This window comes from Arachis duranensis, chromosome 6 (genome assembly GCF_000817695.3).
Source record: "Arachis duranensis cultivar V14167 chromosome 6, aradu.V14167.gnm2.J7QH, whole genome shotgun sequence".
Taxonomy (NCBI): domain Eukaryota; kingdom Viridiplantae; phylum Streptophyta; class Magnoliopsida; order Fabales; family Fabaceae; genus Arachis; species Arachis duranensis.
In genome coordinates, this window is record NC_029777.3 from 86,257,325 (window position 1) to 86,284,754 (window position 27,430).

The following is a 27,430-nucleotide window of genomic DNA, read 5'->3' on the forward strand; positions in this document are numbered from 1 at the left end:
GGGAACCAACCAGTGATTAGCCGTACTGTGACAGAGTGCGTGAGCATTAGTTTTCACTGCGAGGATGGGATGTAGCCATCAACCATGGGTGATGCCTCCAGACGATTAGCCGTGCGAGTGACAGCCGCATAGGATCATTTTCCCGAGAGGATTGAAAGTAGCCACCGCTGATGGTGAACCCCTATACAAAGCTTGCCATGGAAAGGAGTAAGAAGGATTGAGTAGAAGCAGTAGGAGAGCAGGCGTCCTTGAGCCATACAGCATCTCCATTCGCTTATCTGAAATTCCCACCAATGAATCTGCATAAGTCTTCTATCTTTTTTTATAATTTATTCTCTTATTTCTATTTTCGAAACCCATAAACCAATTTAATCTGTCTAACTGAGATTTACAAGGTGACCAGAGCTTGCTTCATACCAACAATCTCTGTGGGATCGACCCTTACTCACGTAAGGTTTATTACTTGGACGACCCAGTACACTTGCTGGTTAGTTGAACGGAGTTGTGACCACTCGTGCCAATTTCTAAATTCCATACGAGCACAAGGAGTGTAATTATTCGATTTGTGTGAAAGTATAAATCACAATTTCGTCCACCAGTACTCCTTCAAGCTTTTGTGTTGTTCTTGTTTAACTATGCTGAGGTAGTCTGAGTCCCGCACGTAGATTTTTTATGCTGCGAAGTTATTTATAAAGAGATCGGCGAAGTCGTCGAAACTTAAAATTGAACCTGCAGGAAAATTAGAAAAACCAAAATAAAGTAGCTCCATCCAAAAAAGTAGGAAAAAATTGACATAAGATAGGGTCAGAAGCATCGTTAAGAAACATCATAAATTCAAATTTAGTGATGTGCACTTTAGGGTCTCCAATCCCCTTATAGGGCGTCAACATCGTTAGAAGCGTGAAATTTTTTGGCATTTCAAAATTTATTATTTCTTCGGATAAGGGATTGGTTCTCCGCCTTTTTGTTTTATGGGGGGCATTCCCCCCGTCTTCATGTTTGACTCGGAATGGTGTTCTTCGTTGGGGTTACCATCATTGACATTTTTGCGGTCGTCCTTCTCATTGTCATTGTTCTGTTTGGTCGCCAAAAGCTCGGCCATTCGCTGAACTTCCACTTGTAGGGAAGCATTCATGGCCAAAAGCTCGGCATGAGTTGGAGGTCGTTATGGAGCCATTGAGTGGTCTGTCATGATTCAAACCCTTGTAAAAAAAAGGATCACAAAAAAGAAGTTGCAAGACGTTAGGTTATATTGAAAACGGGTCTCGGGCCCCACAATGGACGCCAAATGTTCCTATCTGGAACTGTTCTCCGAGGAATAGCTCGGCAACTCTAGGCGTAACCTTCATTTCCAGAGTTTTAGTGCCAATCTACTAGCTCCTCAGAGTTTCAACCCAGACGTTAGACCTGTAAAAAGGATTTTGACGCTCAAGTCAGTACTCAATAATACTAAAAAAACTATTATCTTTGTGTTAGCTTTTGTATTTGATGTCCTCTATAGCTGTGATGGCCCTATTTATCATTGCATGGTGAGAACCGAACTATGCAAGATCTTTTCGAGTTGTTCTTGATCCGTTTGATAGTAATTAGAACTGCCTTTGTAGTGGCAGAGATATGCGCGAACATTATAGAGGTGCTTATCATGAATTTTTTATTTAAGAAATGTTTTTTATATTCGAAAGTTAGTTTTGAGATATGATGTTGTAGACTAAAATATTCGAGTATAGAGATAATCTATATAAAATTTTCATTAATAGTATTAACTTAATGATGACAGAAGATTCATTTTGATTTATGGTTAAAATGTTAGATATTTTATAAAACCAGTAATTTGCGTACCTCCAGCCATTGCCAATAAATTCTTTGATTTAATTTGGAACTTCCAATTCTTGAATCACGGAGAGCTAGATAGAATCAAGGTGTATTTTATTGTTCTTGTGATCAGAATTGGGGACCCAAACTTTATAAAGTTTATGATGAACAGTCGTGTTCTTTCCATCAAAGAACAGACCAACTGTCAATATAATAATGAATAATTACAACACCACCCAAACTAATTTCTATATTAACAAATTGAACCACAATTAGAATAAAAATTCTAACATTCTCCCACTTGGTCCAACATTTGTTACATATAGTTTGTATTACATACTATGCTTAAACAGTTAAGACAAATTACACGAATCATAGCAGTAGGTTCTCATTAATCGAGTATTACCTTCTATGTATTACAATGTAACATCTCCTAATTGAATAAACTCTTTATGTGGTATTTCTGTAGGAATAAGCCCAATGCTTATTCTAGGTCATTCACTGAATTTTATTTGTCATTCTCAATCATGTATGCGCATATATACTGACCAAATGAGAAACAAACAATAATAGGAATTTTATATCCAAATATGTCATATAATATAACATAAGTCATATAAGTGACGTTACAGAATATAAACCCATACTAGTAACATGATCCTTAAATAATCCTGGTGGCATACCTTTTGTCAAAGGATCAGCTATCATCTGTTTGGTACTAATATGCTCTATCTGTACCTCATTAGACCTAACCCGGTCTTTAATGGCTTAGTACTTAATATCGATGTGCTTACTTCGACTACTATTTCTATTATTCTTAGCCATAAATACAACAGCTGAATTGTCACAATATATTCTCAATGGCCTAGAGATACAATCTATAATCTTAAGCCCAGAGATGAAATTCTTGAACCAAAAACCTTGTGATGTAGCCTCAAAACAAGCAATAAACTTGGCTTCCATGGTAGAAGTGGCTACAAGTGATTGCTTTGCACACTTCCAAGATACTGCTCCATCAGCAAGCATAAAGATGTATCATGACGTTGACTTCCTAGAATCAACACATCCCGCCAAGTCTGAATATGAGTATCCAACAATTTCCAAATTGTCGGTTTGTCTATATGTAAGCATGAAGTCCTTGGTCCCTTGAAGGTACCTTAAGACCTTCTTTGTATCTCTCCAATGGATAATTCCTGGATTACTTTGATATCTTCCTAACATGCTAACAGCAAAAGCAATGTCAGGTCTTGTACAGACCTGAGCATACATTAGGCTCCAATGGCTGAAGCATAAGGAATATTTTGCATATGTTTCTTTTCAAGTTCATTTTTGGGACATTGATCTAAGCAGAATTTGTCACCTTTCACAATAGGTGCAACACTTGGTGAACAATTTTGCATTTTAAACCTCTCAAGAACTTTATTAATATAGGCTTCTTGAGATAAACCTAAAATTCCTTTATGTTTATCTCTATGAATCTTTATGCCAATGACATAAGATGTATCACCCATATCTTTCATATCAAAATGTCTAGAGAGAAATTATTTCACTTCATGTAACAACCCTAAATCATTTGTTGCAAGCAAAATATCATCTACATATAAGATGAGAAATATGATCTTGTTCCCACTAACCTTGTGATATATACATTGATCAGAAATATTCTCAATGAACCCAAATGAAGAAATCACATTGTGAAACTTCAAATACCACTGTCGGGAAGCCTGCTTAAGTATGCCGTTTTCACATCCATTTGATGCAATTCTATGTCAAAGTGTGCTACCAATGCCATAATGATGCAGAAAGAGTCTTTCTTTGAAACAGGAGAAAAGGTTTCCCTGTAGTCAACTCCTTCCCTTTGAGTAAATCGTTTGGCAACAAGTCGAGCCTTGTAGCGCTCAATATTGCCTGATGAATCCTTTTTGGTTTTAAAGACTCATTTACAACCAATGGCCTTTTCCCCATCAGGCAATTCTACAAGATCCTAAACTTGGTTATCCGCCATAGAATTTATTTCATCCTTCATAGCATCTAGCCATAAATTGGAATTACGACTTTTCATTGCTTGTGAAAAGGTCGTTGGGTCATTTTCATCACAAACATCATAGTCAGACTCAGCAAGATACACTACATAGTCACTAGAAATTGCAGGCTTTCTAATTCTTGTAGATCTTCTTAATGTTGCATCATCAACCTCTTGTAAAGGTAGTGACATAACATGTTCTCCCTCTTCTTGAAATTGCTCTTGAGCAATATGTTCTTGAACAACATTTTCATTATGAAGAGTTTGATCCTCCACCATATGATCTACTTGAACATTATCTTCATGATGTGCAACATTAGTAATAGGTTGTTCTACATTGACCCTATCTGTATGGGCATTGTATTGAATAATCACTCTTGTACATGGAGAGGTTTGACAAACATTATCATTCTCAACAAATTTAAGAGGATGATTTCTCCCACTTTTCACATCATGCTCTAAAAACCTTGCATTTCTAGATTCAACTATTTTACTTGATTGGGATGGACAATAAAATCTGTAACCCTTAGACTTTTCTACATAGCCGATAAAATAGGCACTTATCGTCCTTGGGTCAAACTTCCTTTCTTGTGGATTATAAACCCGAACTTCAGTAGGACAACTCCAAATGCGTAGATGATTCAAACTAGGTTTCTAACCTTTCCATAGCTCAAATGGAATTTTAGAAACTGCCTTTGTTGGAACTCTATTTAATATATACGCAGCTGTCTTAAGGGCTTCACTCCACAAGGATAAAGGAAGATTGGAGTTGCTAAGCATACTCCTCACCATATCCAGCAAAGTCCTATTTCTTCTTTTAGTTATACCATTTTGATCTGGTGTGCCAGGCATGGTGCATTGTACCACAATACCATGCTCTTGAAGATACTTTGCAAATGGACCAGTTGCTTGCCCACTTCCAATATATCTCCCATAGAATTCTCCACCTCTATCTGATCTCACGATCTTAATTTTCTTTTCGCATTGTTTCTCTACTTCAGCTTTATAAACTTTAAAAGCATCCAATGCCTCATATTTATTATGAAGCATATAGAGATACATATATCGTGAATAATCATTAATAAAGGAGATGACGTATTTCTGACCATTTAACGACATATCATGACAACATATGTCAGTGTGAATTATTTCTAATATATCATAACTCCTCTTAGCACTTTTTTGAGACTTTTTGGTTTGCTTTTTCTTAATGTAATCCACACAAGTATCAAAATTAGTAAAGTCTAGAGGTTCAAGAACCCCATCACTTACTAATTTCTTCATTCTCTTAATGGAGATGTGTCCCAACCTTCGGTGCCACAACATGGAGGATTTTTCATTCATACCATTACCATGCATAACCATAAGACCAGATGGAACATTATTAGATAAATGGACTTTAAATAAATCACCAACTAAAGTACCACGTCCAATAATATTAGAATTTTTAATAATGTCAACAGAATCATCATAAAAATTTATACATAATCCTTGTTTTACAAGATTAGATAAAGAAATCAATTTTTTAAAAAAATTTGGAATATAAAAAGGTTCTTTCTAAATCTAAAATACAACCAGTACTTAATACAAGCCTAAATGTTCCAACAGCTTCCACACGTGAACGCATCCGATTGCCCATATAGATGCTTAGTTCACTTTCTATTTGAAATATGAATTTTAGCACCAAAATCAATCCACCAAGTATCCTGACATATTTCAACAAAATTAGATTCAAAACACACTGAAAGAATAAGATCACAAAGGTTAGTACCTTTCTTTTCAAGCCAAATTTTAAATTTTGGGCACTCCTTCTTCATGTGTCGTTTCTTTTTACAAAAGAAACACCGTGCACCTTCTTTCTTCATAGGATGGGATACAATACCCTTTCCTTTCTTCTTATGAGCTTGCTTTTTACCACCCTCATTTGTCACTAATAGTGCACTTTCACCAAATTCCTGAATTAGCCTTCCTTCCTCTTGCACACACATCACCAGTAATTCGTTAATGGACCATTTTTTCTTATGTGTGTTATAAGAAATCTTAAATGGTCCGCACTGGGTAGGAAGAGAATTCAGAATAAGATGCACCAGAAATGAGTTAGAGATCTCAACCTCTAAAGCTTTTAGTTGTGCTGCAATGTCTCTCAACCTCATGATGTGTTCACGCACACCTCTTACGCCGGTAAGCCTCATAGATGACAATTGTGCCATTAGGGTGATTGCAAGTGTCTTACTAGAGGACTCAAACTGTTTATCAATAACCTTCATATAATCCTTGACATTTCTACAATCAAGAATTGAACCTCGGACACTAGCTGAAATACGAGACTTAATGAACATCATACTTAAACGGTTGGATTTCTCCCACCGTTCGTATAATGCTACCTTGACTTGAGAACTAGCATCACTAGGTGTCGGAGGCTCTTCCCTACAAAGAGCATAGTCAAGGTCTGTACACCCTAAGTTAAAGAGAATCTTATCTTTCCATTCTTTTTAGTTGTCACCACTTAACAAATGAACTTCAGATACAGTTTCAGATATCATTACTACTGCAAATAATAAATCATGCTAACATTACTCAACTTTAAATAGGTACATCAAAATTAATGCAAGTCATATTAAAATAAATATGAATCATAGTGTCATTAAAATCTACCTGTGAGCAAAAATTTTAACACACATAATATTTACTATACTAACTAAAGTATTGAAACTAGAAAACAAAATACTGCTTCTTAATACCTGCAGGCTAATTAAGAAGTAAGAAATATTTTCTATTTCAATCTAATTATATGTGAATAACATAATAAATTCCTGTGGGTAAGTTTATTATATAATTTACAACAATTACAAATATATCATATTAACATTTATGTGATCTCTTTAAATATAATTATTATCAAGGATGCTGTGGCTACTTCTCAATAAATCATATAATATAATTTATATTAACACAATATGATATGCAACGGAAGAATTTATATTGCATGCAAATATAATCATTAAATAAATAAATTCATTAACATGATTAATATCAAAAAGTGAAGATGATCCAATGAATAACTATTTTGTCAATATAAATTTTGAAACGCAACAACTTCAACGTAAAAGTAGAAAGCATCTAATATTATGGGTCCGTTTGGAAATACCAAAAAGCTACTTTTTTTTTTACTTTTGACTTATAAAAAGTTACATTAACAGTGTTTGGTACAATTTTTTAGATAAATTTTTAACTTTTCAAAAAGTTATTTAAGAGCTTTTGAAGAAGTTAAAAAATGTGACTTCTCCTATTTTCAAAAACTATTTTATCACTCCTATTTAATGCACTACTTTAAAATAAGGACTTCTATAATAACTTTCCAAACACAAAATAACTTTTTTAAAAGTTGTTATTGATAAAAGTCCTTATATTTTAATCTCTTTTTTCAAAAGAACTTATTTAAGAAGTTTAGTCAAACTTGCCCTATATAACAAACAAAATTCATCCATTGAAACAAGTTGATTCTGTCTTCTCTCTTCCACCTGTCTTCCCTTTCTTCTTTTCTTCTTCTTTTTTTTTATATATTCAAGAATAAGAAAACTTATGGGAATCATGAAAAATTATACTATTATGAAGAACAACTACGACATAAATTTAGAAGATTCCTTCTGAGAATATTATTTATTATTTCCTCTTCTTATGGTACATCAACTTTAATTTCAAAAGTTTTTCTTACTTATTTCAAAATTCATACTATCCATTCTTCTTTTGAAAATAATTTATCAAAATAATGCACAGTAATTAAATTTTGAAATGACAAGGCAAAGATAATTTTGTTCTGATACCACATGTTAAATATTTTATAAAACCAGTAATTTGCGTACCTCCAGTCATTGCCAATAAATTCTTTGATTTAATTTGGAACTTCCAATTCTTGAATCACAGAGAGCCAAATGGAATCAAAGTGTATTTTATTGTTCTTGTGATCAGAATTGGAAATCCAAATTTTATAAAGTTTATGATGAACAGTCGTGTTCTTTCCATCAAAGAGCAGACCAACTGTTAATATAATAATGAATAATTACAACACTACCCAAACTAATTTCTATATTAACAAATTGGACCACAATTAAAATAAAAATTCTAATATTAAAACTATGGGATCAAAAATTTTAAAACTTTTAAAAGTATTTTGAATTAAAATGAAGCACTATTTAACACAAAAGGGTAAGTATACTTTTACAGTAGTGTTCGTAATTTTCTTAAAAAATATTTTTAAGTTTATTTAATTTTTTTAATATTTATATAAAAAAATATTAAAAATAAAATTAAATAAAAATAAACATTAATAATATTTAAAAAAACATAAATATTATATAAAAAAATATTTTATCCAAAAATAAAAAATATACATTTTCTTTTTTTACAAATTTTTTCATTAAACGTGGCGTATTTTTATTTTTTTTAAATTAGAAATAAGACTTGAATTTAATATTTTAATATGAGAATAAAGATATTATATCGTTTGAGTTATTGCTCGTTTGCATGGCATATCCTTGTTACACCAGATAAAGACAACAATTAAATTATTGAACAAAATTCTCAGTTCGTTATCACCAAGTCTCCTAAGTCCTAATACTATATTAATGTTACAATTAGGTATATATCTTTACAGCTGATACAATTTTGACATTTATAAAAAAATAGTTAAGATTTATTAGAATAATATTCATTAAAGCTTAATTAATTTTTTTAATACACGAACAACAAATGCTCTTCAAATTTTTTTAAAATTAAATAAAAAATAAAAATAAAAATAAAAATCCCAACCAAATTTCTTATGAAAAATCAATAAATCTAAAAATGCAACGGTAACAAATTTACAAATCAAATTTCTAAAAATTTACTATAAAATATATAATCTGTACTGATCAAATCTAACAAAATCCCTAATCAAACGATAATAAACCTGCAAATCAAATTCGAATAAACCAAAATTAAACTTTTACAAAAAAAAAAAACCATAAAACCGAGAAACCTATAAATATGTATCAAACATTGCTACAAAACAGAGGTTTTGTTTGCTTTCTAGTTTCTAGGACTAAGTAAGAGTTAGTGAAAGTTTAAATTAAAAAAAAACTATATATTAATATGAGTGGGTGTACTATTTTTAATATTATATTAAGAGAAGTATTAAGGTCCAGCAATTTTTATGATTTGTAACTATTAAGTAGTTATTAATAATTTTTTAATAATGTAAAATTTTATCTAATAGCATAGAATTACTCACTCTTTTTTTACTGGTTACATACTTGCCAAAATTTAATAAAATTGTTGTTCTATATTTTTCCTTATATTAATACTGGTTAAAATTGGGTATCAAATTTATGTGAGGCCGTCCTTAGTTGTCCACGACACACACAGCACGTATACCTTACAAGCCTTGTAAACTTCTCCGGACACTCTTATATAGGTCCATTCTGTCAATCTCAATATAATCGCATACTTAGAGAAAGTGCTTAATTAGGTTTATTAAGCATGGCTCTTTCTCGTACTCTAATAATAATCCTTGTTGCATTTTGTACCATCTTCTCAACCATAGCTGTCGAAGAATACATAGTTGGAGATGACTATGGTTGGAGAACATTATTTGATTACCAAGCTTGGGCTGCAGACAAGAATTTCTATGTTGGGGACCGGATTGGTAATTAAACTCATTCAATTCATAGTCTTATATAACTTAGAGATGTAAATTATATTTAGAGAAGTAAGTTTATTTAATTATCAATTTATTTAAAATGATATCCAAATTAAAATGAATAAAGAAATCAATATTAAAAAAAAATAACGTTCATGACTCTCCAATCTTTTTCTTCTTATTCTATTTATAAGATGTACATACTTTTTATTTTTATCAGTTTAGAATAATATATACTTTAGTCTATTTTACAAAAATATCATTGAATAATCATTATAATATTATATATAAATTAGTGATAATTATTATTTGGTTGATAATAATATAAATATATATTTATTAAGTAATAAATATATTTATTTTTAATATTTTGTTGTTTATCATGAAATATATAAATAATTTTAAATTAAATATTTTTATAACAAGTTAAATGTTTTGTATTATGTGTTAAAATATTCAAAATAAATAAAATTTATCACAATAATAATAAAGTGTATGTTATTTTAATTTTAAAAGAAAAAAATATACATCTTATAAATAGAGAAGAACTAGTTAAACATTACCAATAAACTATAACTCAAACGACATAGTTTGTTTAGATCGCGAGTTTGAGTCTCACTTCTTCTAACTTTGAAAAAGAAAAAAAAAATATCATTTAAATATCCCTGACCTTAATTTATTGATATTTTGGCTAAATTAATTTGTCCGGTCTAATTTTAATAAAAATAATACTTTAATTTATTATATATGTTAAATTTTAATTATTAAAAAATATCTTTAAAAAATGTATTTTTAATATTTTTATTTGAGTGAGTTCCATTATTTAAATATTGTACAGGAGAAAAACATCATTTTGTCATATTAAGAATGATATACTTATGTATGTTAATGTAGAATTGAATATGTTTATAGTGTTCAAGTATGTTCCCGGGTGGGACAACGTGGTGAGAGTGAATCCAGATGAGTTTATAACTTGTTCAGTTTCTCCTAATGCAATAACATTGAGTAGTGGAGAAGATGAGATTATATTTGGAGGCACAGGGGCAAGATGGTACATTTCAAGTATTGGTAATCATTGTAAATTGGGACAAAAGCTTGCTATATATGTGTGGCCAGCATGGTCTCCTCCATTACCTTCTCCTGCACCATGGACTCAGCCTCCTTATGCACCATGGACTCCTATAACGCCTTCAATAGTTACGCCACCTGCACCATTGACTCCTATAATGCCTCCTTCTGAACCTCCTTATGCACCATCTGCACCATGGACTCCTATTACACCTTCAATAGCTACGCCACCTGCACCATGGACTCCTATAACGCCTTCACCTGAACCTCCTTATGCACCATGGTCAACTGAATCTCCTTATGCACCTCAAATAATACCTACCCCAATCGCACAAGCACCACGGACTCCTGGAACACCTTCATCTTCTATATCTCCTGCACCTGCACCTTCCTCCCAGCTTCATTATGCTTCATGGACTACTAGCTTCTCCCACTTTGCTCGATCAATGCCAAAGAAACCATTCAAAATATCTCATTCAAATTTACTAGGTGTTTTAGGATGATCATATAATATTCGATTATTTAGGAAGCTATTTTTCTAGTAATAATGAGAAATATTATATAGATAAATAAAATGTATTTGTAAACAGATTATAGAATTTAGGATCTAGAATTTATTTATTATGATGAACTATTTGTGAAATGTATGTGTTTAAGTGAAATCGGCCCGTATACAAATGTCTTATCATTGAAACTTCATAGGTAATTAACCCTACAAAGGCTGTGGCACTCAATAAAAAATGAATATAGACAAATTTTGATGAGAAAGAGACGCATCGGGTTTACTGGTGGAGGTGGAGGCGTGTCGTTCTGAGCAGCGGAAGGAGGATCATCGGAATGAAGGACGTGTGAATGGAAAAGGGGAAATAGAATTGAAATGGAATGAAAACGTAATGTGATAGAAGTTACTAGGGGTGCACATGGGTCGGGTGAAGCCGGATTTGATGTGACTCAGACCCGACCCAAAATATACACCGGGTCTATTTATTAGACCCGAATCCGGCCCTAGACCCGATGAAACCAATACACTTTCGGGCCACAATTATACCGGGTGAAAATCGGGTAAAAATCGGGCCGTTAACATTACATTACGTTGATACCTTCTTGTAAACTAGCATGTAAAAATATCCAAATTTCCAAGACTCCAACCATTAGTTAACATGGTAAAATTTACTTAGAAAAATATAACAAGAACCAACCATTCTTCAAAATTAAAGCATAACCACAATCAATATTAAAGCATAACCACAATCAATACTAATATTGTCTAATAATACCAAATATTTAAATCAATACAAATAACACAATCTTATATATTAGTCTAAAATCTTATGCATTCTAAATATAAAACATTAACTTATAGTCTTATAATGACTAATAACACAAAATATTAAGGTTTACAATACTTAAATTCCACGTAATAATAGTCATGATCCATCACTAATAACACAAAATATTAATTGTGTATGATGACCGGACCACCGGGCTGACTTCGGGTGACCCGAACTATGGCCCGGACTCGACCCAAAATAATGACCGGGTCTATTTTTGAGACCCGTACCCGACCCCAAACCCGATGAAATCACTCCAAATTAGTTCCTAAAGTGTTCGGGACCGGGTCGGGCCTTCGGGCCGGACCGGATCTGTGCACCCCTAGAAGTTACCTTGTCTAATTCTAATAATTTAAATTTAAAATTAATTATTCTAATAAATTACATATCTGATTTTGATAATTAATTTAACTTTTTTTTAAACTGTTATTCAACATTTATATTATATATTTACCTGTATTTTTTCATTCTCAACTTTTATTGTTCGCCTCTTTCCTTGTCTCCTTTTTGCCATTCACCTCTGTCTGGTCGTTATTCTTTGATATGTATTTTGAAAACATGATATAATCTAATACCAATTCATTCAAATAAGCAAACCAAGAAAATATCTTGCCATCCAAACTGAATCAAACCCTTTTTTGCTTTGGTTTTCTAATATTTTGTTTTTGTTCTATTGAATAAACATAAGCAGAGTATATAATTGAATAAACACACACACACACATATATATATGTACACTACATTAAACACAAATGTTTATCAATTTTACTAAAAATTAGAACACACTAATTAATAGCTTTAAAATTTTCTAGTTGATTGGAGCAGCGTATAATTTTGCATTATGTGGAAAGCAAAATTCACTTGAGAGAAGAACAACATACGGTATGCATACGGTTGAGACGTTATGCATATACGTACTTTATGTCTATTTGTTTTGTCTTCTACAATAAATCAAGTTAAAAGAGAAGAATAGTGAGACGAAGCAGTGAAGGGAAGGAGAGTGGAGGTGCTGAGGAAGACGGCGTGTGTTGGGCGTGTGTTGAGAGGTGAAAGGCGTTGAGAAAAAATAAATGGGTAAAAAAAATAATTAAATTACATGAATATTTTAGATATTTTATATTTTAAGTAAAATTTTAAATCACACCTATTTAATTGGAATTGATTTTAGAAGAAAATTATAGAATTCAATTTAAACTAACTAATTTAATTTTTTTTATTTCAAACATTGAAATTTAATTCAATTCCTATAAAAATTGAACTCCAAATATTTTCTACTGTGTTAAATCACTTGGTTATATAGCAATACCTAAAAAATAGTATTGTTTTGGTGTCTATTCCATTTTTTTGTGTCTACCTAAGAAATAGTATGGTTAAGTGATTAAATTATCTAAAATTTTTTATTTAATTAGTTTGTTTGAAACTAATTTATCTATTATTATAAAAGATAAAAACCAAGCTATCAAATTGTTTTTGTTAGATATTAATTTATTTGATACAAAATTTGTCAAAAACTAATTCGATGTATGTTGTACTCTAAATTAAATATAATTATCCAATTCAACTAGGTATCCTTTAAAAATGGTACAATATTCAATCTTTTATTACAATAATTTAAAAAAAATTAAAATAAACACATCTAAAAATTATGAATAGATAGTATTTTTTTAAAATTAAATATGCATTCAAAATACAAACTAAATAAAACTGAAAAATTTTAAATTTATGTTTCAAATTTAATATATTTAATTATTAATATATTATAATTTAAATACATATCTAAAAATCAAATTATTCATATTCAAAATTTTGATTTTAAAATTATAAAATAAATCTTAAACCATCTAATTATTAACTAAATCAAAGAAGCAAAAAGTCACCTTCGTCGAAAACCAGAAGCGCACATGAAAAACTCAGAGGCGCCCATCGAGAAGTCATCATCCACCGTCGTTCATCCGCGCCAGCTCATCTTCGACACTGCCTTCCTCCTTCTCGATGCTTATTCACAACGCCACATTCCCCTTCGTTAACATTCATCTTCTCGCCTTCCTCCTCCTCCTCGTCGTTCGTCTGCATCAACGTCGCTGTTCGTCCACGCCGAAAACTTACTTAAGGTTTGGATGGGTCTCTGACACCATTACTTTTTTTATTATTCTGTATAAATTTTTTATTTTTTTAAATAAAAAATCGAATAAAATGACCTAAAGAGATTTTTATATATATTGCAATGTTAAATTATTTTTGCATGTACAATTTCTGGATTTTGGAAGTGTTTCAAAAATATTTTCTATATAACTTCATAATTTTAGATGTGTTACAATTGTTTTTTAATGTTTAAATTTAAAGTTTAGATTTATGATTTTGGATGTGTTTCAAAAATATTTTCTGTGTAACTTCATAATTTTAGATGCGTTACAATTATTTTTTAATGTTTAAATTTAAATTTTAGATTTATGAATTTGAATGTGTTTTAAAAACATTTTTTGTATAACTTAATAATTTTAGATGTGTTACAATTGAAAAATAAATTACAATTGAAAACATTTTAGTTTGTATATATAATTATATTCAACCATTCCAATCGTAAAACGGATCCTGCATTTTATCAAAAGTACAATAAGTAAGGGATTAATTTTTTTCTAAATGCATTAACTTTGAATTCTTTTTCTTCTGCAGATATAAATTGGAATATTGTAGCAGAATAGAAGAAAGAAGAAAACCGTGCTATAAAGAGAGAAAAAACGTAAAAGAAGAAAATAATAACTAACTATAAAGTGAGTAGGAAATTAGAGAAATTTTAGTTTTTAAAATTTAAAATAATCTTAATTGTAACACCCTACCATACAGAGTCTTATGCTTAAGTCATAATTCAGAGATGGCAAGGTATTACGACCTCTAAAATAAAAATTTAGTACGTATAGTAGTGTGAATAAGGTTTATAACTAGGAGCCTTTACAAAAAAAAAGGGTAAACAAAAATCGAATTCCTAAAGCGCAACACTCCGATCGATAACGTAACGAACAAAGGATAAACCAACACGAGATTATATATATACAAAGTAGTGTCAAAAACAGGAATATCAAGACTTAAAATCCAGCTGCGAAGATAACCGGTCCAAGCATAGCAATATATACATATGATAAAATAAGGAAAACCCCAAGGAAACCCAAAGGGACACAAATACAGGAACCTATTCTCCAAAATCTCTCATAAGAGGAGTCATCACAGTTTGTATTATTTAATGGAGATAAAAGTATCTAAGCAAAACATAGGTCCCGAGAACAAAGGATTTTCGCAAATCTAGAAGTCTCCAGCATGCCTCAGCGGAAAACCTCACGTCCTGCATCTGAAAACCACAAAATCCGCATGGGTGAGAACCAGAGGTCCCAGCATGGTAACAGCTTCCACATATATAATACATAATAATAGAGGAAAGCCGAAGGCAATCCTAGAACTTCCTCCAGATAATATCAAAGCTTATAAACAAGCTAAACCATAGGTGGCGACTGACTAAAGATTCTTCAGTCAAACTAATACTTCCCTTTCCAATTCCTTCACACCTCCCAACCACCAGCAAGAGTATAATGTAGTAAACACAGTTATATCAAATAAGGAATATACAAATAGGAACAATTAAGGCATTTAGACAATTAGCAAGTAATATGCAGTCAAATAGGTAATCTCAAACAATTCATATAGTATGCATATGATGAATGCCTGTCCCTAGTGGCTGATGATATCATCTGTCGGTTATAGAGCCAACCCACAAGTCCTGGTAGCTAACCATTGGACTGTCCCTCTGTCGCGCATCCCCAACTCAAGTTATACTCATCATAAACTTGATCATAATCATGATCTATATCCATCACCTTCACTGGTGAATATTTACGGGGGCGAGCTCATCCGGGGCTTTCACAGTGCCCGGCCACCCTTACGATATAGGGTCTAAAGAGCTTCGAGTCTCAACCTGGAGCACGTGGTGGCTAGCCACTGCTTGCTCCCAGGAAAACTCTCATCTCCAACAGTGGAAGTGCAACATTCACAATCCATTCAACAGCATATATGCATTTATACTTAGCCATAATCATGGCTCCGCCGTAACACGGCAATAATCTAGCCATGCGGCTCACGGTTAAATCCATAACCAGCCATTTCATTAACAATTACGGCCTCTCGGGCCATGGCATAACAAGCACTTCCACCACCATCCTCTGCCTCTCACATAATCATCTTTGATCCTCATTGATCATTCATTTTTCCCTTGCCTCACTCGCAAGTTACCACATTCACTAGTCCTTCTTCTCAAAGCTAGACATATCATAATGATTAAAGACATAAGCGGTGAGATCGGAGGCTTAGAAGTATGAGATTTGGCTTTTAAAACTCAAAAATCAACTTTGGGATGAAAACAGGGCCACGCGTACGCGCACTACACGCGCACGCGTGGATAGCCACAAAACTTATCGACGCGTATGCGTCATGCACGCTAACGCGTGGATTGAAAATTATCCAATCGACGCGCACGCGTCAGCCACGCGTACGCGTGGGTACTCTCGTGCCCCAAGCACAAAACTGGCACAGTTCTGGCATAACTCTTTGGAAAATGCCTGGGCATTTGGTGCAGCACATTCGGCGCGCCCGAGCACATCACGTGCACGCGTGGATGGCGTTTTCGAGAAGAACGGTGCGTACGCGCCAAGTGCGCCTATGCGCGGGGGGTCATTCTGCTAAAAATTTTCTAAGTTAAAAACTACAGAATTCACAAATTCAACCCCCAACATTCCGACGGACATAACTTCCTCATTTTAAATCGTTTTTCACCCGTTCTTCGAACGCCATGGACATCCCGGATCCAATTTCATTTATAAATAGATTTGACACAAAACAGAGATCCGTAGTCCAAGTTATGTCCCGTCAAAGTATGCCCAAAAAATCATGTTTTTCATACAAAACCACAAAGTGCCATTTTCAAAACAAGTCATTTTCAACTCTTTTCAAAATCAATCAAAACATGCCAATTTCATCCCTTTTCTTTGAAATCAATTAAAATATATCAAATTCAACATCAAGCCTCCTCAACTCACACGTTGACACATTACCACAATTTACAAAATCACTATCCCATCATTTTAACCCACTTCACCCAAGTGGCTCAAACTCAAACACATTGACATATCACATACTCTTCCTCATGCCAATTTTCAATAACACCAATTCCAATAAATCATCATTGTACACAATCAATATCATACTCACCATCAACATGGTTCAATTCACAATTCAACCATAACCAATCATCAAGCATATATCACAACATGCATATTTCTCATACATCATACCATCAAGGCATCAATAATCATCATCACATATATGACCACATCATATATTTCAACCATTCAACAACATCAACAATTCAATTCCTATCTTAGGGCCTCTAGTCTAAGTATTTCCTACTACATTACATATTAGATACGAGAAACCGAGACCATACCTTAGCCGATTTCCCAAGCTCAACTGGAGCACTTCCAAACCACTTTTCCACAAGCTCTCAAGGTCTCAACACCTCCAAGAACAGATTTTTCACCACCAAATCCCTTTTCAAGCTTTTCAAAATCACCAATCAAGCTCCAATGTTCACACATACACAACCTAAGCCACAGTCATCACAACCATACACAACATCTCAAAACCCAAACATCATAGAACTATAAATTACAATAGGGTTGAGAATCTTACCACACCCAAGGTTTAAGGAGACAAGATTAACCTTCTCCTTCAAGAGAGTTGGGTCCTATAACATCAAAGAGTCCAAAATCTCAACATTTTTGCTCATAAAACTCGAAAATAAGGCTGGAAATTCGAAGTATAAAATGTGGCTTACCTCAAGTTTAATTGTATGGGTTTTGTAGAGCTCTTCACGGTGAATGCGTGGCCGCAAACGGTGCGGCAATCGGAGCTCTAGATCAAAAATTATGGTGGTTTGAAGATCAAGTGAGAGATAGAAGTTTGAGAGTGTTCTCCCCCCTTTTTAGCGTGTTTGAGTGTTGTGTGAGAAGAGAGAGTGCTCAAAACTAGGGTTTTGGTTTAGTTATGTTGGGCCAAGGGCCCACTTTGGGTCCGGTTGGCCCGGTTTGGCCCGTTGGGTCCAATCTTGGTCCGAATTCTATAAAATTGGTACCAAAATTCTCGTCTCAGTCTCCTCTATCACATTTAGCCATAAAAATCACATTTAAGGCTTTTTAGAATAAATTCTCATTTATGGGTTAATTAGTCGTTAATTAACCGGGTTTTACATTAATTATAAATGTATATCCTAAAAAATAGGAATATGTTTTAATTAAAAAATAATTAAATAATATTAAAAGCTGATTAAAAGGCTGAATTTTATTGTAGTACAAGTAGCATTTTTCATAATTGTCTAAAATCCAAATTGTCCGTAAAAATCAGTAAGCTGTATGGGATTTTCAAAAACTGGTTTTAAAACTGGATTTTTGGTTAAAAAAATCTGGTTTTAAAACTGGATTTTATAAAAAAAATCAGATTTTAAATTTGGATTTTATAAAAATCAAATTTAAAACCAATTTACAAGTAAAACCGAATTTAAAACCAATTTATAAATAAAATCGAATTTAAATTTTAAAGCTAATTTAAAATCGGTTTTTATTTTTTTAAACCAATTTAAAACCGATTTTACTCTTCAATTTGATTCTGATTTAATTTTTTAAACCATAAAACTGGTTTTGAAGTGGATCCAGTTTAAACCATGCCCACCCCTAGCTATATATGATCTTGCCGCTCCTTCTATAGAATGCATATATGCCTTGTTTCTCTTGGATAGAACAAAAGCAAATGATTCATTCCATTCCTAAATTCTCATTATAATATATTTGCACACGAAGCAATTCAAGGCAAGGTATATTCAAAACAATGAAAGACCTAAACAAAACAAAACAAATATTACTTGTAAAGGTTAACAAGGAATAATTATATTCCAGTCCATGACTATGACTAAACAAGAAACTGAAGCAACCTTAGCTTCAAAGTTCTTTTCCCATTGTTCAAGTAGACTAATCTAATATTAAATTTCCCCATATCATATTATATGAAATTAAAAGAAAGAAATTCATTCATTTAGAGACTCAATCCAAAAATATCAATATCTCTCTCTCCCGTCCGATGGAATCCAAGCTTACACATATAACTAATCGGGTTTATGAGGATTTTGATCCTGTATGCAAATTGCGTATAGATGAGGCCCGTGACACCATTGAACTTCATCTTCCAGGCACGTAATTATGTTCCATCTAATGCTCTTTTTCTTTAATTTCAATGTGTCCATGTCTTTTGAAAATTAAAGGTTTAATTACTCTGTTGATCTCTATAGTTTTGTGAAATTTTTAATTAGGTTCTTATACTTTTTTTTCTTTTTAATTGATCCTGTACCAATTTTTTTTTTTAAATTGAGTCTTTACACTTTTTTTCTTTTATTTGAGTCTTTGCATCATTTTTTTAGTTGAGTTCCTATACAATGAAGCCAATTACTATTAAGAGTGACCTAATTAAAAAAAAATAGTGCAGAGATCCAATTTAAAAGAAAAAAATATAACGACCTAATTAAAAATTTTGCAAAATTATAAAAAACAATAGAATAATTAAACCAAAATTAAATGACTTGTTGAATCTATATAACCAAATTTAATTATTAGTTCTAGTATAAATTTTAGGAATTTTATTATACGATGACTGTAAGATGTGTTTTATTCTATCAATCAATTAAAATAAGTTTAATTTTTTTGCAAAATTAGACTACAACTAGCATTTTTACTCGTAATACTATTACGGGAATATAAGTCTTTTAAAATTACGTAGGTTTTGATATTATAGATTATGACACGAAAAATTTATAGCATTAAACGACTTTTATAAAATGGTTTTAATGGACAAATTAAAAGTCCCCGTCGTCTAAGAAAACCAGAATCTTAAACAAAACTAAATAATAAATTTTTTAGTTATTATTTTTAAATGAAAGAGTTTAATTTTTTTACTTAATCTTAACATTCGTTATCTAAAATTTAAAAGAATTTAACGTGTATATTTTTATATTTGATTAGGTATTAAGTTTGTTACATAAATAAAAATAATTAATTTTATACTTGCTATTTGAAAATAATATTTTTATATATATTAAAAATATAACTAGATATTAACATAAAAAAAATTATATTGATAGTTATAAAATTAACTCATTTTTTTAAAAACAATTGAATCTTGATTCTAACTTTTAATCACAACATTAGTATTTTTTTAAATTATATATAATAAATATTTAAAAGAAAAGAAGTAAAAATATATATCAAAAAGATAAGCAATAAAAATTTAAATTTAAATAAAACATATGTATATAATAATATTTTTTATTTAAATTATATTATGTTGTTAATTTTATTTTTGTAGAACATAAAGATAGAGAAAAATAGAGAACGAGAGAAAAGAGAGAGAAAGATAAAGAAGAAGAATGAGAGAGGGAGTTTGTTAATTTTGAAAGTTGAGAAAATTTTTTATTTTAATTATAATGAAAATATCTAGTAACAAATTTTGATTTATCAAATTACTAATATAAAATATGAATTATAAATTATATATAGAGTAGGAAGGATAGAGAAAAATAGAAAAAAAGAGAGGTAGATAAGAAAATATAAGAAGGATGTTTACTAATTTTAGAGAAAAATATTTATTCTAAATTTTAATAAGAGAGTGTAATATGATACATTTTTTTAGTTAGTAAATATATAAATATAATATATAATATAGCTATATTTCAATTTTAGTATTTTAATTTAATTTAAATACAATAAGAAAATGTTATATTGTATATTTTGACTCTCAAAATCGTAATTTAGTCATTGATAATGATAATGATAAGATATATAAAAGAGATAGAATGAGTGAAGAAATAAGAGAAAAGTGGGGAGAGTTCTTTAATTTTAAAGAAAAAAATTTGATTTTAATTATAATGAAAGAGTAACATGTACCACATTTTGACCTTAAAATCAGTAATATATAATAGATTGTTTTTAAAGAATGAATTATTACATACATAAATAAGGCCAATAATAAAATGTTTATATCCCATGTCAACATAGTCGTACTATCGTTTTTCATTAAATTTATTTAATTTTGTGTATTTGAAACACTTTGAAAATTGAATTTTGTAAAAAAAAATATTTTACTTGGTTTCGAACATAATAAAATATTATTTTCGATAATTTTTGTTTGAGTAGTATTCTAATTCTCACATTAATATCCAAACTAAATTAAACCAAAATAAAACTGATTTACAATCTCAATGTAAAATCTAGAACATTCAAAATTGAAATATAAAAATTATATCAATTAAAAACTTGGTTTTCCAGATATTCCCTTAGCCTGTCTCAACGATCTTTTTCTTCTCCCATGTTTGCTTCCTTTTTTTTCTTCTTTTGACAAAAGATCTCATCTCCATCCAACAGAATGGTAAATGAGAACCTAGAATCTCTACAAACCAACCAAATTAAAAATAATGAATTGAGAAAGATAAAACTAAATAAATTATAATAATTATTATCAAAACTTGAATTTAATCAATCTTCCAAGTATGCCTATTCATCAATTTAAATCCGCGCGTTGCATGAAACCAAAATTATTTAATTTTTATACATAAAAAATTATTTAATAAAAAATTTTTTAAAGTTAATATTAAATTTAAATAAAATTGTAAACACATTATACATTTTAGTATTTGAAAGACTTCATCGATCACCTAATACATATGTTTAACAAATTCAAATATTATACTACAAGAATAAAGCTATTAGATGTAATGCAAATATGAACATAATGTTTTAATAATTGAAAATAACATACATGAACCATGACATCATATTTTTTTAACATTATTATTATTATAACTAAATAATATTAAAAAATATAAATTATTAAAAATAAAGGTAATATATAAGTAGCGAAGACAATATATAATTGATAAACACAATTAGATCAAAAATAGTAAAAAAAAAAAAAACTTAAAAACATTGTAAGAATTTCATACATTATAGCAAATTATTTAGGAAACTAAAATATAAAAATGTGATCATCAACAAAAGTTTTTAAATAATTGTGCAAAATATTAGTAATTAATTTATATAGTAAACATGAATACAAGTAAAAATAGAAAGAGAGAATGAATTAGGTTTTATTAACTAATTTATATCTATTAAAGTAAAATAATATTACTATTAAAAGTATAAAATAACCTACATAAAATTAAAAATTAAAAAAAATTAAATGTAAGGCAAAATACTACCTAAGAACGAAGATTAAAAAGTAATACGATGATAGAAAAATTATAAATATCATTATTTGGTTTTTCTTTTTATACTAGATAGATAGATAGATAGATAGATAGATAGATAGATTTTCATAAAATAAAATTTATTCTCCAAATAAGATATGCAATATTAGAATTAAACTATTGATATGAATTATTTTTTTCTGCTTTTTTGTAAAGTTACATAATTTAATATGTAAAATTATGAGATTAATACTAAATTGATTATATAAATGTTAGTATCTATGATAGTATAAATATAGGTCTAAAATAAATATTTTTTTATGTTATTGTTATAAATTACATAACAAGTTTATATGAAACATACAAATTTATATGTCATTTATTCACTATAAAAAATATTTTGGGTTATCCTTTACTTATGTTATAATAGATAATAGATGTTTATCTATTAATTTATATGCCATGGTTGAATATTGTAAATGGTGAGCTATGATGAAAGAAGGATAAAAATAGTAAAATAGAATAAAATAAAATTCATTTCACTAGTGCACTTAGTTCTTCAAACTACAAATTTATATTTGAAAGAGTTAAAATTCCTTTCTTAATAAAATTAAAACTCTTTTCTCGTGTTAATTGCTATATGTACCAAATGCGCACAAAAGAATCTTAAATTGTCATGAAATTTTATCTAATTAACTAAACCCTTTTCTTATACTGACATCATATATAGAAATTAAACCCTTTTGACTATTACTATTGCCGATTATTCAATTTCATTGTTTAATTTGCCATACAATATAATTTTTACGGTAATATTAAAAAGACAATAGTTAAAATTATCTTATTTAATAAAACTTTATAATTTTATATAAACAAAAATATTTGTAATTATATATTTATTAAATTTAAAATAGCATAATTATTTTAGCAATAATTAATAAATATTAAACACAATATCTTTAAATTTTTTGAATTGAACTAATTTTTTATTATCTCTTAAATATTATGGATTCTTTAACACATGCATTTTATTTTGTATTTAATTTCAGGTTTTAAAAGAGAACAAATAAGAATTCAGATAAACCACCTTCGAATGATGATTATAAGTGGAGAGCGTCCCTTATTGGATGGAACAAAATGGAAGCGTTTCAAGAAAGAGATTAAACTCCCACCCTTTTGCAACGAAGATGCCATTCATGGCAGTTTCATGCAAAACATTCTCACCGTAGTAATGCCAAAGAAAATCCCTCAATCTTATCGAGAAGAAGAAGAAGAACAAGAAGAATTTGAACCCGCCATGAAGAAAAAGAAAGACAAAGGTAAAGAGAAAGTAACCTTTGAAGAAGAAGATAAAGTTAGCGAAGCCACATCCAAAGCAGAAGATAGTTATGATATTAATAATTTTAGTGACACAAAAAAAGGGTACTATAATAATAAAGATGATGTTATTGATCAAGAGTTACCACCTGAAACGACCAGAGAGGTTGCACTCAAATTCATGCTTGTTATCATTGTCATATTGGTTGTAGCAAGTTACCTTGCGGATATGAGCAAAAGTTTCATGGCTCATGCTCATTCTTATTTTCATAATTAGAGGCACAAACAATAATGGGGTTTCATTTGTGTAAATTTTAATTATGTGAATAAGGAGAATGTTGTTGATGTTATATTATTGTATTATATTGTTTGGTTTAAGTTTTGCAAGAAAATTTAGTTTGTAACCATGTTATGTGTATAAAAAATCATATGCTAAATTAATTATTTACATAAAATAAATATTAAAATATAAAATATACAATGACAAATGAATACAAAGTATAGGAGAATAAAATTTGATTAACAACATAAATATGATAGATAATGTTTGGTCATGTAATTATTAGACAAGATTTTTGACTAATTGTCTATAGAGAGAGTGAAATTATTTGTAACGATACCATTTATAGTCTAAAACGAGTATTAGACTCAAGAGGAATAAATTTGTTGTGATTGTCTATAATCTCTGCTCGAACAAAAAGATTAAAAGCATATTTTGTTTAAGACAAGTACTTTTATTTCATCATATGATATAACTTTATGACTCTAAAACAACTGACGGACTCGAAATCTTTTATCTTAAAATAGTGGTTGAGGGAGACTTTAAGATCAATAATATTAGTAACATTATCTTTAGTAATAATCATGTCTTCAACATATAATAGCAAAAGAACAACATTTTAGTTATTCTTGCAAATAAATAGAGCATATTTATGGGATTACAAGTAAATCGATGTTGCAAATAATGGTGCTAAACTTCTCAAACTATTCTTAAAGAGAGTGTTTAATTATGAGTTTAGGATTTATGATATAGGATTTAAAGTGTCATACAAAAAAGACAAATTATTTTAGAAGGATAAGGATATTCTAAGTCTGATTTTATGTATATTTTCTTTTTCAAATCATTATTAAGAAATTTATTTTTCACATTTCTCGATTGAGAAACTATCTTAGAATGTCATGGTGGCAAGGAGAGCTTGAATAAATGTGAGTCGAGTAACAACATCAATTTTTTTTCATAATTAACACCATATTCGACTAATTTGTCCTATGACCATAAATTATTATATCTAATTATCTTATAATAAATTTGTTTAAGAATTTATTTGTTTAACGAATATATTGAAAATATGACTATTGGAGCAATCTGTCTAATGAAAGTAATTCTTGAAAACTTTTAATATAATAAAAAAAATATGATTAAATGTCCTTTTTGGTTCTTGACTATTTATTAAGATTCTAAAAATCGGACCGAATTGATCGATTCGACTAGAATAATCGAGAACCTATCTGATTAACGTCTAAAACCGACATGTAAAAAATCGGTCAAAGAACCGATTAAACCGATAGTTAACCGATGACCTGGCTAAACCGGTCCTATTGTTAAAAGGACCGGTTCTTTGATCCCCGTCAAAACATGGTCGTTTTGATCCCCTTAAAAAAAAAAAAAACACAAAACGAGCAGAGAAGCCCCCTTCCCCATCTCTCTCACAAAAATGAAAAATCCAATCGTAAGGTCTTCCAGCGCAACCAGCAGCAGTAGCCATCGCCCCAACCCCGTCATCTCCTCTTCTCCCCTCGCGTCGCTAGAAGGTATGCTGCTCGTCCCTATTCTCCTCGCCGTCGCAAATGTGTTTGCTCGACCGTCTTCTCTTCACCGTTACCTCCGTTCCACTGCTCGGCCATCACCACCACGCGAACGACTCTGCTATTCTCCCGTCTTCTGTTTTCTGACAAGCACTCATCTACTACTTCTTCAGTTGCGTGTTTTTTTGTGTTAATTTTTATGATTGTTGTTGTATATATATTCTTTTTTGTGCTTATTTTCCAGGTTTTTAAGATCGACACTACTTGGATAAGGAATGGGGCAATTAGTTTTAGGTGAGTGAGGAAATTAAAAATTATATCTGATCTTCAATTTTAATTTAATTTCTATAATTACTTTTCGTTGGTCCAAAGCAATGGGACACATGAGCAGTACAATGAACATTTCAGTGCAGGAGATAATGATGACACAAGTAATGAAGAAGTGACTGATGATGGAGCCAACAAAGTTCATGGACCTGATGAAGACACTTTAGAGCCAGTTTTTGGTTTAATGTCAGTTAAAATTTTGAACAGATTAACTTAAACTGAGAATGCACTCTTAATTATATAGTTGAAGCAACACATCTGTATTATTTATCTTTGTACTGGTGTTTATGAATGAAATTCATTTTATGTCAGAGTAATGTTTAATAGGGAAATCAACTGAACCGACCTATTCAATTCTTTCACAATATCAACCATTCGATTTGCTATTTGTAGGACAATCGAACTGAACCAAATCAAACCAAACTAACAACGATTTGATTCAATCGATTTTTTTATTTTTTAAAAGCTAATAATCAGAATTTTAATCATCATAAATGAAGTTTAAAATAGTCAATAAACTAAAATAACAATAGTATATCACATTTAAATTTAATACAATTTCAAGTTATTCTAATAATTAAACATAAAAATAAAGACAATTAAAAATGTTTAACAAACAACAAAAACAAACACACTTTAAAATTAAATAAAAACTGAAACAGCCACTTTAAAGCTAAATAAAAACCAAAACAGCCACCATGCTTAATCTGAATCCACACCAGATTCATCATCATCTTCTCTGATTGGTGCAATTTCTACAAAAATAAAACAAAGAAATCAATGAGGTCGAAGATTCTACCATTATCAATTTATAACATTTAAAAAATTAAAAAGTTTCTAACAGACCAGCAACAACAACAAAATTATAGCCATAACGAGGTCAAAGATTCTACCATTATCAACTTATAACGTTCAAAAAATTTGTTTTTTTCAACAGACCAGCAATTTTAACTTTCTAAATTCCAAACTGTATAGGCAGAAAAGTTTACAGCATTTTCTTTTAATGGTAAGTAATTGGGTTAGGTACGATTTTGCTCCCTAAGGTATAGGCCTCAACTTTTTTTTGTATACAAAATCGTTTTTAAGGTTTAACTTGGTTTTAAAATCGTCTTTACCTTAGGACCAAAATCGTATGAAGGTGGCGGCGAAAGCAGAGGCAGAGGTGGATCGTGAACATCTTCTTCTTCCCTTCTTCCTTCTCCTTCTTCAATTTTCCCTTTGCAGGAGCAGAAACACTCTCTGTCTTTTTTCTATAATTTTTTGTTACGGGTAATTTGGTCCAAAATTTTAATATTTAAGTAAAAAGGACAATTTTAAAACTTAGTTTTAAACCTTAGGGATGATTTTGTATGCAAAAAAAAAAGGTTGGAAACGAAAAATATTTTTACCTTATACCTTAGGGACCAAAATCATACTTAACCCGACTAAGTTACTAACCTCAGAAGAAGACATTGTAAATTGCAGGAGAGGGCTCGGACTAAAGTTGTTGCTCGGTGACAGAGAGAACTATTTGGTGACGAAGAGGAACTGCTCGGCGATAGAGAGTGCTGCTCGGCAACGCAGAAGAAGTGCTCAGTTTAGGGGCTGCGACAGCGCGAACTGGATGACGGCGCAGACTAGATGACGCTGCGAACTAGACGACAATGCTCTCTAGCTCTCTGCTACGCCTGCGATGGAGATGACTGCTGTAGTTGCGACGATGTCCTTGAGAGCGACGATGGACGACTTGCGATTAGAGGACA

General features: G+C 30.6%; 2 protein-coding genes and 1 long non-coding RNA gene across 3 annotated transcripts; all 3 read left to right on the forward strand.

The window, feature by feature from the left end:
• Positions 1 to 9,352: 9,352 nt before the first annotated feature.
• On the forward strand, positions 9,353 to 11,083 carry LOC107494434 (uclacyanin-3-like). The gene is made up of 2 exons (XM_052263083.1): positions 9,353 to 9,518; positions 10,407 to 11,083. Exons 1-2 carry the CDS (start codon positions 9,353 to 9,355, stop codon positions 11,081 to 11,083), a joined length of 843 nt encoding a protein of 280 aa, XP_052119043.1.
• Positions 11,084 to 19,049: 7,966 nt separating this feature from the next.
• Positions 19,050 to 23,918, forward strand: LOC107494438 (inactive protein RESTRICTED TEV MOVEMENT 2). The gene is made up of 2 exons (XM_016115475.3): positions 19,050 to 19,193; positions 23,288 to 23,918. The coding sequence occupies exons 1-2, from the start codon at positions 19,085 to 19,087 to the stop codon at positions 23,830 to 23,832; spliced, it is 654 nt and encodes a 217-aa protein (XP_015970961.1). The 5' UTR covers positions 19,050 to 19,084; the 3' UTR covers positions 23,833 to 23,918.
• A 1,326-nt stretch (positions 23,919 to 25,244) lies between these two features.
• Positions 25,245 to 25,990, forward strand: LOC107494441 (uncharacterized). Its single transcript, XR_008010247.1, has 3 exons — positions 25,245 to 25,367; positions 25,606 to 25,655; positions 25,770 to 25,990. It is a non-coding gene; the product is annotated as an uncharacterized LOC107494441 (long non-coding RNA).
• The last annotated feature ends 1,440 nt before the right edge of the window (positions 25,991 to 27,430 follow it).